At 41.4% G+C, this 13,226-nt stretch overlaps 1 protein-coding gene across 3 annotated transcripts in view; it reads right to left on the bottom strand.

Moving 5' to 3' along the window:
• Nucleotides 1-292: 292 nt before the first annotated feature.
• Nucleotides 293-13,226, bottom strand: part of LOC142489407 (uncharacterized) — a 32,577-nt gene continuing 19,643 nt past the window's right edge. For 2 of the 3 annotated variants that reach the window (XM_075590064.1, XM_075590066.1), the window contains 8 exons: nt 13,086-13,140; nt 12,934-12,995; nt 11,352-11,462; nt 7,761-7,821; nt 5,456-6,825; nt 4,512-4,566; nt 3,942-4,029; nt 293-1,482 (listed from right to left, as the gene is read on the bottom strand). In XM_075590064.1, coding sequence (XP_075446179.1) covers nt 1,455-1,482; nt 3,942-4,029; nt 4,512-4,566; nt 5,456-6,825; nt 7,761-7,821; nt 11,352-11,462; nt 12,934-12,995; nt 13,086-13,140 — 1,830 coding nt within the window. In that variant the 3' untranslated portion in view covers nt 293-1,454. The remainder of the gene's footprint in view (nt 1,483-3,941; nt 4,030-4,511; nt 4,567-5,455; nt 6,826-7,760; nt 7,822-11,351; nt 11,463-12,933; nt 12,996-13,085; nt 13,141-13,226) is intronic. The other variant, XM_075590065.1, reaches the window with a different exon arrangement.

The raw sequence follows: 13,226 nt of genomic DNA, 5'->3' as shown, positions 1-13,226 counted from the left end.
TCAAGGAGAACAAGTTATTGTAAAAAGTATGCCCTCTAACAGCCAGGTATATTTTATGCATCATTCAGTGTTGAATGAACGTGACTTGTTGCTAAATGCTGGCCTTATATATGGTGAGAACGTATAGTAGAGGACTTGCTATACAGGTGTAGTGTGTTAGGATCGTGCAGTAAACGTCAATTTCAGGAAATATAACTTTCTTGCTTTTTTTTGAGAACATGAATATTTTCACAAAATCTGGACATACAAAAACAATAACTATACAAGACGAAGTATTTTATATAGTAAACCACAAAGTTTAATGACAGTTCCACAATATTAACTCACAAAAACATTACATTGAACAAATACTGTATAAAAGTAACCATATACAGGTTTAGTGAACACAACCATACTGTTGAAAATATTTACATCTTTCAGCATAAATGTTGAGATTTCCATAGTATTTGTATAACTGGGCAATCTCTGTTTTAAAATAATAATAAATTTTTTTTAAAAAAAGAGAAAAGAATCGCCACAATATTTAAAATAAGTATGACATTTGGATAAAACGGATCTAAATAGAAATGTTTTTACAATTAAGAAACAGTTTAACTAGACACACTAAGTGGCAGTTAAAATAAAAAAAAACATGTATATTACAGGAATATCCCGTTATCAGTTACACAATTGCCTCGATTAAAAATGTATCCTAACATTAAAACCATGCTTTTCAACTCAACTGAATTTACTTGCTAATTGGAAGTAAAAAAAGGATAAAATGCGGCGAATTCAGATTTCCCCAAATCTGCATTCCAAATCCACTTAACACGTGTTAGTAATATAGCTGGGACTTCCTATCCACACAAAAGGTTTACAGGTTTATTCTCAGTCGGCACACGAAATACGTGTCAAGAATGGAAATGTTGGATTCCGTGATGTTACGGCGCATCTCATGACATGACCAACTGAGTTCTATGACAACATTTTCATGTGCGTATTATAGCTCCTGGGAGATAGGCGATGGAGAGCAATATCCACCTTCACCTACATAAGGGACAATGCAGAAACTGGAGACCTACAGTTGTGGACTCCTGTTGTAAAATGTGCAGATGCTTAATACAGGTGTAGCTAAACTAAATTTACCTATAAGCTAGGAAAGCCACAGGCTTGTGACCACAGCGTTCCCCAGCAGCAGGCATTGATAGTGCGGGGGGACAGATACAAGGAATGAACCATCTCCCACAGGAAGCCGTGGCTTTTACCTTCCCTGGAGCCTAGGGATGTTTGTTTTTTTTCTGCCGTGGCTCCAGGAATGCTAAATTTGCCTACATTTGTAGGCAACCTAAAAGGACTTTAATGATTTACTCTTAGGATAAAATGCAACCAGCAAACGGATTTCTTAAGCATGAATCAGTAAAAAAAATACATATTTCAAAAATGAACTTGCAGTTCTCAGCAGCCGAGTCAATATCTTACTTGTAGCTCAATTTCCTGTAGATGCTAAAAAGAAGAGCAGTATATTAGAAATCTGTAATATCCCATTATTCACAAATACAAAGATATGAAAAAGACAAATACAGGGGGGGTCTCTAATGCTGTCACTTCTTCACCCCCCCCCCCCCCCCCCCCCAGTATCTGGCATTCACTAATCTACCAGGATCTATGGTGCATGTGGTTAACTTAATTTATCATAACTAGAATTTACACAACTTTTACGTTAACCCTTAAGAGAAGTTTCAACAGTTTATACATTGGCAGGTTCTACGTATTCTATTTAAATGTCGTGACTGGAGATAAAAATGTTATACAAATGAGCAAAACTGGCCAATTTTGGGACTTCCGCCACAAACAAATAATTAGTGACAGTGTCAACGTTTTCAAATATTCGCCACGCTTTACAAATGTATTATTTACTACAAGCTCTGGTGAGATGCCATCTTCAGCAAAATGTACGTGAAATTAGTTACAATCTGTAAATTGTAAATACAATCTGTGCGGCACAGAGACAGAAATACACCACATGCCTAACTGGAGTCAGAGTTGGTAGTAATACTGTAGTATTTGTGTATGAATGGGAGTCTTCTGGGCTGCATATTTCCATAAGGGAAACAGTAAAAATCCTGATGAACAATAGGCCTCAGCCCCTAGGAGAGTGCAAGAGAACCTGCCACGCCGTGGCTACTTTTCCCCCACTGCACAACTGCCACTTCAATGTGAGGAGCGGAGGGGGGATGGCAACTGAATGCAGAGGATCTCAGTCTCGCGATCCCTCTGAGCTCAAGCACAGTGCTAGGACATGTCAGTAGGGACCACCACAACCTGTTACAGCCACCAAGAGAACCATATGATGCCTCTAGCACTGATTGACTATATATATCTATATATCTATGTGAACAGGTGGCATTCACGTGTACAAAAGTGATTGTAGGTGCTTGTCCCATAATAAGCAGATAGACAAAAGTATCCTCACCGGGCAGACTTTGTAGCAGGCTTTCCAGAAAGAACGAGACCACACATCAGGCAACCTGAATTCCAAGATGTTTTGCAGGTAAGTGGCACAAACACCCGACGTTTCGGTCCAGTTTGTAGGACCGAAACGTTGGGTGTTTGTGCCACTTACCTGCAATCATCTTGGAATTCAGGTTGCCTGGTGTGTGGTCTCGTTATTTCTGGAAAGCCTGCTACAAAGTCTGCCCCATATAGTTACTGGAGTAATAATTATGATTCAACATTTCATTATTATTCAATTGAATTTATATAGTCACAATATAGTAAATATTGCTTTTGTGTGCGGTATGATGAACACATTTAGTAAGGTTAATACCCTGGTTAAGTTCTGCCTTGCGTCTGTGTCAAAAGCTTAGGTTACAAGTGCAGGCCCATGTACTAAAATATATAAGGGAATGCCGGCTCTCTAATTCTTTATATGAAAATGACAGCTGGGGCGACCAAGACGGATCGCGTGTACTCAGATGTGCTATTCTAAGGGACGTTCTCTCCAAAGGATCCATTAAAACCAGATTTAAATGGAGTTACCATGGGGTTGGTATGTCTTTACAACTACAGGCTAGCAAGAATTAACAAAAAAAAAAAGTGTTTGTTTTGTAGTTTGTGTTGGTGTACAAACCAATGTACGTGGTTGTTATAATGATATTCTACACATTTATACATGTAACAAGTTGCAGATACATTAATTTCACCCTCAAATTACATTTAATATGGATATATCTGAGGGATTATCTGGAATATGATGGTGCTGGTTAAGTACTTGGAGAGACTTATGGAGTCTTTTATACTATGATTAAAGTCGAAATAAATGAAAGTCCTCGATTTCAGGTCATAAATGTGTCCCCGGTCAAGGGATAAACTATCAAGACACACCCCTACAGACTTGTAAAGGTATTTAGAGACCCGTTTTGTGGTTGATCCCTTTCATACACTCAAGCATCTACATGACATTTATCAACATGGCTTTCTTTCTATTGTACTCTTTTTCCATAGGAGAAATTCTCTACCCGCAGATTAGTCAAGTGCTCAGGGACGAGAATGCGGTAAACACTCCCTAATTGGAATGCATGTTATAGGTGTGAAGAGATAATATAATGTGTACAGTTGCATTTATGCTTGTACTGTACTTCTTTTACATCTGACATTCAGCTCTCGTGACATGTTTTACAGGAACATTTATCACGACTCCATATATTAACCAAACTGTGATGGTAATAACAACAGTCAAACCAGGATTTGATACTAAACATTGTGCCTTTAAAAACAAAAAACATAAACAATGCACATTTATGCTTTCAAACAAATAGTTAAGAAATGAATAAACACATGGATTTTTACTGGCTGCTCAACAGCTAAATCAGGTTTCAAATTAAACTAAGGAGTACTGAAGAAAGCTTATGTTACTAAATCCTTTGTTCCATTTTTTAGAAGTTACCGTCATTTCACCATACCTGGTGTTGGTTCTTTGTACTCTTCTAGGTGAGCTCCAGGTATTGGGACTTCTTGGGCTCCAGCTGTATCCCCTCTGAGCCAAAGAACCTTGAAGCAGAATGAAAATTCATATACCGAGATTTGGTCATAGGAATGACAGGCTGTCGTAATTTACTTCTGTTTCAAACATGTTGTTTTCATTGGAATTAGACAGTCAATACACATTTGAAGTGAGATAATATCATAGGTAAGTTGGCAAGAGAAAACTGTGCTGTGATGAGTAGCAAAATAATACCTATAACAGAAAACCTGCTGCACTGCACCTTCCTATATCGATGTTCTCTCTTCGTCATCATATCATAAATATGTCAGTATATCTACTCGTTCCATACTCAAAAATAATTCAAAACGTGTCTGAAGTCTGCTTCTCAACAGGTTAACTACAGATTTGACAATCAATTAGGTAAGATTGTTTTTCTCTGTACCTGTTCCCAAATCTCTGTCACCCAGAGTACACCAAATTATTGTAAAATGAACTTGCACTGCAAATTGATAATGAAATACATTGCTAAGTGTTCTAAACTACTTACCAGAGGCACTTGGACTCAGAGATAATGTACGATTTGAAAGAGCAGGATATTCATTCTGCAAATCAAATAGTTCTATATTAGGCAAAGCACAGACTTATGATTTCTTACCTTAACTACTGAACATTGCTAATAAACATTTGAATTTAAACCGGTCACCAAAAGAACAGGAAATTTGGCATACTTTCTAGGAGCACGTGCCGTCCGACTTAAGAATGTAAACTGGCGATGCAATAAAGATTAAGCAATATAACATTGTCTCTACAACTTTGTTAGCCCTTCACAGTTTAAAGTACAAAATTGAGACAATTGCAACATTAAAAAAAAAAAAAAAAAAAAGTATGCACTCACTATAATCAGTTTTTCTCAACAATCTTCTCAGGACAACTCAAATGTTAGGAATAACAAATTAATTACCAAGCATGTGTGCAATTATATTAAATATGAATGTGTGATGGATATAACCAGCCAATAGCTTAGCTAAGGTGCCCAAGTGAGAAGATTGAGAGAAAGAGTCGCAGACACACACAATTACAAGTTGCTATAAAACTACTTCAGAGCAATTTGCAGTCAGCTCTGAGGTGGAATCCAGCAGAACTTTCTAATGCACTAATTTGCACAGAACGATAGCCTACAAAGTGAAAAAAGATCCCAGCTCTGCAAGCTGAGGCAAAGAGACTAGTAACAGGCACTGGCATTCACAGACCGTTCTACTCCAAAAAGTTCAAATGGCTAAAATTCAACTAAAGCGTATTTTTGGAACAAAGGATCAGAGTTACAGTTTTGATTTGATTCAATAAGGTGGGTGGGGAGGGAGAGAACCCGTACACTGCACTATATCCAGGAGGAAGATTAGAAAACAGACTTTGGCTTAGTCAGTATGCACTCTGTTCTAGAACCATAACAGTAAAATACATTTGCAAGACCAAAAAGGCAGATTGACTTACTGGATAATGACTAGAGTTGCCGTTGTACGAGGCTCCGAAAACACTCTCAGTCATGCCAGTCCTTTCCCACTGGGGACACCGGTTTGCTATATAATAAGATTGTGGCTGCAATGCACCCGACATATGGCTTTCTGGTATACTTCTGTGCCTCTTAAGCTTTGAAAAAGACAGATCATCACTTGCTGCCCTTTTACGTCTGCTTGACACTGGTGAATTGATCAGAGCATTTACAGTTTCTGATACTTGCGTTTCTTGGCTAATTGCGTTTAGGATTCTTCGCCTGGGCAAAAACATCGGATGTGGATCCCCTAAAACTAGTTTCCTGTACACGGTTTTAAAAATAGCTTTAAGTTCTGAACTGGTTTTAGCAGGACTTTTCACTATAGGGAATGTGGAAAAAGAATGCCTTCTTCTTATGGTGCCTTGAATCTCTTTGGGCCACATAATCAGCCCTACATGGTTAGGAGAAGTCTGTGCTGGTGACTTGATCTCACAATTCTCCAGCTTCCTTTGATTCAGCAACGCCGCAGACAACAGTTTTGATGGCGATTCACCAACTTGATAGCTTTCTCTTGGACCCAATAATGAAGAACATGGAAGTACACTTCTGGTAAACCATGCATCACTTTTACGCAAACATTCTGGCCTTGATGCGATGCCGCTCTCGTTACAGATTTTGTTAGTAAAAGTCTGGTCTGTGGGAAGGGTATGTGACAAAAAAGAAACTTGCAGTAGATTCGGCTTGGCAACTTGAAGACTTGGTTCTGTGTAAGGATCTCTGGAGCACAAGCTCCTCTGCCCACGTTCAGCAATACCAGAATTGTTCAAATCGCTTGTATCTTCAGATCTCCAAGGCATGTGGGAATTTGCCTCATAATTAACAGTGCAACACGCTTTCTCTTTCTTAGATCCTGGGCCCAGCAGCGACTTTGAAAGCCTGGATGTGGGAATCTCTCTTTTTACTCTGGTAAGATCTGTCTTGTGCTTGTTAGCGTACCAAACATTGCGTCTGTAGTATTGAAGTACATTAACGGCTGCCCATTTTTTGCTTTGGATTTCCATCAGTCTGCTGAAAAATTGTATCATATTCGGATAAAAGTCAGCAAGAGTGACATCCCCGAATTCAGAGAAATCAGAGTCGTTACAGTCCACAGATTCTGGCTTATCTGTTTCACTGTCCTCCCCTTCCGTAAAACAAAGTGCCTGCTTACATGCTCCTGCTGTACTATCCGACGCCAACTGTCTATTGTGTCTACCAATAAATCCTTTCAGTTGTGTGGCAATGGAGACTTTTAAAGGAGAAGCAAAAGAACGGGAAGCATTGGTACTTTTATGTTCCAGATATCCACGAGAAATATCTTCTCTGTTACCTGGAAATTGAAAATTTATAACGTTATAAATTACATTTTAAAAATCTAAAAAAAGTCAATAATTGTTCAGCTTTAACACTGTGTATTTATTCTGCAGTTGTTTTTGTAACTGGATTGGACGAGTCCCATGACCTGCATTATTTTCAGCTCCGTGACCTCCTAGTTCCAGACATACCTTCGGTGAAGTTACCGCTGTGGAAGCAGGAGATTTAAATGGCCATGATTCCAGCTTCCTATTGGCCTGCGATTTGAACAGACATTTAATTTCCCTGGAGAGGCTTTACACCAGTAATTTGCACCAGCATATAGCAAGATTCAGCTCCGGGGAACTCCCCAAAACTAATAAAAACCAGTCGGGTTTGCCGCGAGATCTTTGATAGATGTACAATGTTCTGTTACGTATGCTGTAGAATAGGGGCTAGTGAATATATTCTGTCATGATGTAACAATGTGACAAAACATTGACATAATGCTAAGTCAGATCACACAAGCTTTCCATCTGCAATGACACACCCTCTGTGAAGTGAAGTAATGCACCATTATAACAGTGACGTCACTTCCATTCACATAAATGAAAGTTAATGCACCATTGATTGTACAGTACAGCACATTGCTTCTGACCATAAAAGAGACCGCAGTTCCTAAACAACCAACTGGACAAGACAGATATCAGATTTTTCAGTGAATGTTTTCCAAATCAACCAATTTCGTCTACAAGGTCCTTGAGCAATCTACCAAACATTACTATACAGATGCAGCCTTGGTCGTATCAGGTAGAATAAACCCACTGAAAGCAGCCATGGTTTTTTCGGTTCGTTCCCCGAGCAGCAGTGTTTTGCTTTTCTTCACACAGCTCTGGCGATAGTAAGACTGGCTACATCTGTATCCAATACAAAGGCAGAGAATGGCGGGGGGAGCGGAGCATTTTTTATTACCGTGTTTATTTTTCATTGGCGAAAATTTTACAGAATAATATTTTTCTCCTGTGCGTTCAACCTACAAAAAAAAAGAAAAGAAAAAGATAATAGATCACGTCCTGACTAAGGCCTCGTCCAGGCTCTTCGCTTGCGTGCTGAGGCGCAGGGAAAGCGTGTGCTTTCCCTGGCCTTGCGGTTGCTTGCCCTGCGCTCCGTCAGGGGGCGGGCCAGTTACGTCACGGAGCTGGTCCGTCCTCATTGGGCGAACCGCTCACTTGACCGGCAAGCGCTTGATTTTTTTTGATTTTTAAAATTGGGTAAGACCTGCGCTTCCGCGAGCTTGCGGAAGCGTAGGCGAGCCCCTACTGAAGCCGCTCTAATTGCGACTGTAGGGGCTCAGTGCTGAACGGGAGCGCGCGTCAGCATGCTTCAGCAAGCAAGTGCTTACCATGGACGAGGCCTAAAGGTGTAATTAGCAGTGACATCTACAAGTCATACTCTACATTTTACTTGCCAATTTCCTATCAAATGGCAGAAAAGCCAATTGGCTACAGATCATAGAATTTAATTAGTAAAAAGTCATTTATTTATAAAGAGATAATATTTAGCAGCGCAGTACAACGGGCTGTGAAAGACCATAACAATAAAATGACATTAACAGACAATAAGCAAGGAGGGCCTTGCTCAAAGGATACAGTCCAAAACGTGAGGGCGTGCAAGTTACAGTGGGGAAGAAAAAAGGAAGGGTGTGTGCCGAGCATGCGCGTTCTAAGTGAAACTTCTTTGTGTTTTGTCACTGACATTGTATTTTGATTGTTATGATTTTGATTGAATTAAAGACTTGAGTATAATTTTTTTTCCTGCAGAAATTTACATAATACCAGTTGGAAAAGATGATACAATTGACTTATAACTAAAGTAAGATATACAGGTAAACCCCGTTATAACGCAGTTTTCACGTGGCTCCCGTTTAAAAAAAAAAAAAATAATAATTTATTTTTAACTTTTTTTTGCACACTGCACGCACGCACGCACGCACGCACGCACGCACGCACGCACGCACGCACGCACGCACAGGACACTGCACACACTCACAGGACACTGCACACACTCACAGGACACTGCACACACTCGCAGGACACTGCACACACTCGCAGGACACTGCACACACTCGCAGGACACTGCACACACTCGCAGGACACGGCACACACTCGCAGGACACGGCACACACTCGCAGGACACTGCACACACTCGCAGGACACTGCACACACTCGCAGGACACTGCACACACTCGCAGGACACTGCACACACTCGCAGGACACTGCACACACTCGCAGGACACTGCACATTGCACACACTCACAGGACACTGCACACACATTCACAGGACACTGCACACACATTCACAGGACACTGCACACTGCACACACACAGGACACTGCACAGGACACTGCACAGTACACACACTCACAGGACACTGCACAGTACACACACTCACAGGACACTGCACAGGACACACACTCACAGGACACTGCACAGCACACACACACTCTCTCCCACTCCCTCCCCCCCCCCCCACACACAGGATAGAATGTCTGTGGTGTAGAGCAGGAGAAGCTATCAGGAACACAGACACACAGACACACAGCTCTCTTCCTAGACAAAGCAGGCTCCCCCGGCGTCCGTGGACATGTGAGTAAAATTGCCATGGAGAGAAGGCTGCAGCCCTGAGCCTCGCACTCTCCAAGCACTGCCTGCAGCTCTCTGACTGCTGGGGAGGAGGGAGGAGTAGCACAGTGCAGCACAGTGCGATGATGCGATCCCAGCTCTCCCCCCTCTGTAGACACGGAACCCCGGGCGCGGCGGCCATTTTAACATTTGTTTAATTAATTAATTTAATTTCATTAGCGCGACCCCGTTTGTAGCGCGGTCGGATCGGGTGGCCCCCGAGGACCGCGCTATAACGGTGTTTACCTGTATACATAATTTGGATTTTAAAGTATCTAAATGCCGATACTTTCAAAAGTCTTTCATTCAATCAAAATCATAAAAATCAAAATACAAATCAGTGACAAAACAAAGAAGTTTCACTTCGAACGCGCGTGATCGGCACACACTTTTTTTTTTAAACTCACTTCTATATTTTGCTTTCATTCAGGATTACCCATGTTGTCCTTAGTTACAGTATGTGATACATTTGTATTTTATTTATTATTCATCCTCATGCTGCTGGTTCTTTTCATTCATAAATTTTCAACACACACACACACACACACACACACACACACACACACACACACACACACACACACACACACACACACACACACACACACACACACACACACACACACACACACACACACACACACACACACACACACACACACACACACACACACACACACACACACACACACACAGTTTTTTCCCCCCCCAATTATCCTTAGACCAGAAGTGTTTGTTTATTTAGACAGTTGCATATATACAATGAATTTAACAGATGGGTGTGTAATATCAATTGTTACTTCTTTATAAGCTCATGTTCTGCTCATTTAGAGGGCTATTGAATCACCTCTGATGAAGCGAGAATTTAACTCACAAAATGCGCCAGGTGAGCCATAAACAGTGGGAACACCATAGCAACGTTTCCCAACATCCAGCACATGTGCAAGCAGCTAAGGCTGTTTCTGCACATGCGTGAAATTGGGAAACCTCTGCTATGCATGCGTGAGGGTGGACGGCCGATTACACGCATGCACAAGCGGCTCTGGCCGTTTCTCCGCATGCGGTGCTGGCCTCTGTTTGTTGTTTCTGCGCATGCACGATAATGGAAAAGTTCTTCAGCACATGCGCGAATGCCATCAGGCGTTTGTACGCATGTGGATGCAACTTTTGCCGCTTCTGCGCATGCACTCTGACTGCTCCTGCACAAGCGGTTCTGATGTCACCTGCGCATGCGGCGACCACCTGCGCATGCGGCGACCTGCGCGGTGCAGCACCAGCAAATTACGTCACTTCCGTTACACATTTTCGCCTCCGTGAAGGAGATTTTGTTCTATGAGAATTTACTAGGGGCCATTAAAGTTTCACTTCAAAAGATGGGTGTGGTTGTAAAGACTACTATGAATCTAGCACAGGGGTGGGCAACTCCAGTCCTCAAGGGCCACCAACAGGTCTGGTATTAATGATATTCCTGCGTCAGCACAGGTGGCTCAGTCAAAAACTGCCACCTGCGCTGAAGCAGGGATATCCTTAATACCGGACCTGTTGGTGGCCCTTGAGGATTGGAGTTGCCCACCCCTGAGCTAATGTGTGTTGTAGTAGAGGCAGGAATAAGCAGAATAACCTAACAGGAGGATGTTGAAAACCATTCTTCGAAGGAAGGCGTTTTTCAGACACCTTATGTGAAGGGTAAGGCAAATTTGATGTTCCAGGGTAGGTAGAAAATGTTTGGACCCGGCAGAGGTTTTGGATGCAGGTGGAGGAATAGGAGACTAAAAAGTGAGATATCATGGAAAATGTGTGTGTGGAAGAGTTGTTTGGAGAGAACTTGCAATGTGTACAGAGCAGGGGTTCTAAAATGTAAGATTCAAAAATATATACTTACGGCCAATGTTTTAGGAATTGCTCTTTCATTCAAGTGAACAATAATATCTACATCTGCAACATATTTTTTCCCAAGCTTCAGATCTGAAAAACGCACTAAAGGAGCATGATCCTGTTAAAAAAAAAAAAAAGATATATATATATATCATTATATATAGTATAGAATAGATCATGAAGCATATTTATATAATTTTTAAAAAAAAGGGAAGAAGGGGAGGATTCAGCACCCACCTTCCGACTTCATTTTGGACAGACCATACTGGGCAGTGATATTTTGTGGATACCTCCCACGGGAAAATAGACCTTAAACTTGATCCAAAAAGTATGGGGTGTCACATAAATGGAATGATTTACTTAAATCTGCAGTTCAGGCTGACGTTTTTTTTTTAATGTATTTATTTTTTCATTCAATATGTGCATCAATACAATCTGCACACTGTCAAGTGATTAGCTAAGCTGCAGATCGATTGTTTCTCCTGTAATCAATCGCTGAAGATTTGGTTTGGGGGTTCTTTACATCACCATTAGGGCAGCAGAAGATTCCCCAAGATGCAAAGTTCTGTGGGAAAGATCATGTGACCAGGCAGGCACTAGATACAATTGGTGCACTGCTAGAGAGGGCAAAAGGGGTATGCCAGAGCGTTTCAGAAGAGGAAGTGTGTGTGACTTTGTAAATGGTTGCTATAGAAACAAAAATGCTTGTTACATTATAATACATTAAAAATGTCTTAAAAAATTGTAAAAAAAAAAAAAAAAGGGCTACAAGTATTTTCTCATTGTACAGAACTGATTTATTAAAACAGACACACACGTAGGATATTGCTTGAACTGCAGCTTTAAACCCGTCCCCTGAGCTAAAATCTCACTTCTTTGTATTAACTAATTGCAACAACAAAATTGAAACAGAAAAAAAGCCCGTCTCTCAAAAACGAATTTTAAATAAAAGGTTACATTGCGCAAACTTGGGAAATTCTGGTGGTCAGTTTGCCTCCAAACTGAAGATGGATCCTGTTTTTGTAAGCAACACATTCCACATCGGACAAAATAGCCACCATCCCTGGTTCAAATCCACGCCTAAGGCTGGGTCCATAGAAGCGGAAGCAGGGCTGGACCGCGCTGACACTGAGGCTCGCCTGCTGAAATCTGCGCGATTTCATGCCCATGCAGGCGAGCCAGCGGGCGCGATCGGAGGCGGGGGGAGACTGAGGGAGGCGGGGCAGTGACGTCGCCGTGACATTGATGCTGCTCCGCGCTGATTGGTTGTTTTCAGCCTACAGCGCTCTGAAAAACAGCTTGGCTGTCGGCTGAAAAATCCAGCGCCTCAGCACGCCTGCGGACTCTCGCGTGAGCCCCCTCTCAAGGCATCCTCATTGAGGATGCAGGGGCTCAGCGCAGAGCGTCCGCACGGCTCAGCGCGGCCTGTCCTTCTATGGACTCGGCCTAAGTCTCTTAATGTCACTGTGGTGCACTGGGCACCAAAATGAGATTGTAACCTCAAACATTCTGGAGAGAGACTGATTGCGCCAACTAAATGTATCTGTAACGCACAGTAGTTTTCTAGCGCTACGTAAAATTATATTTACCTTAAATTCCACCAATTGAGAATTATTTGTGTTTTCAGGCTGGCATTCATTGTAGCTTTCTTCTAATTTGAGAAAAGAGAGTTTTACCAAAATGGACAATGTTTTAACATACTGTACCAAAAAAAATAAAAATCTAATGCCAATAATCTTACCAGAGAAAACATAAGTCTCATTGCAGATGCCTAAATTCACTTCACCATTCGAGATCTAAAAAAAATAAAAAAAAGCATGAATATGTATTAAGAAAATAGATCAGGCAATAAAGCCACCAACAAAACAATGTAATAAGTTAA

The sequence above is a fragment of the Ascaphus truei genome, chromosome 3, assembly GCF_040206685.1.
Source record: "Ascaphus truei isolate aAscTru1 chromosome 3, aAscTru1.hap1, whole genome shotgun sequence".
In the NCBI taxonomy this organism is placed as follows: domain Eukaryota; kingdom Metazoa; phylum Chordata; class Amphibia; order Anura; family Ascaphidae; genus Ascaphus; species Ascaphus truei.
This window is presented reverse-complemented; position numbering and strand designations above follow the sequence as displayed.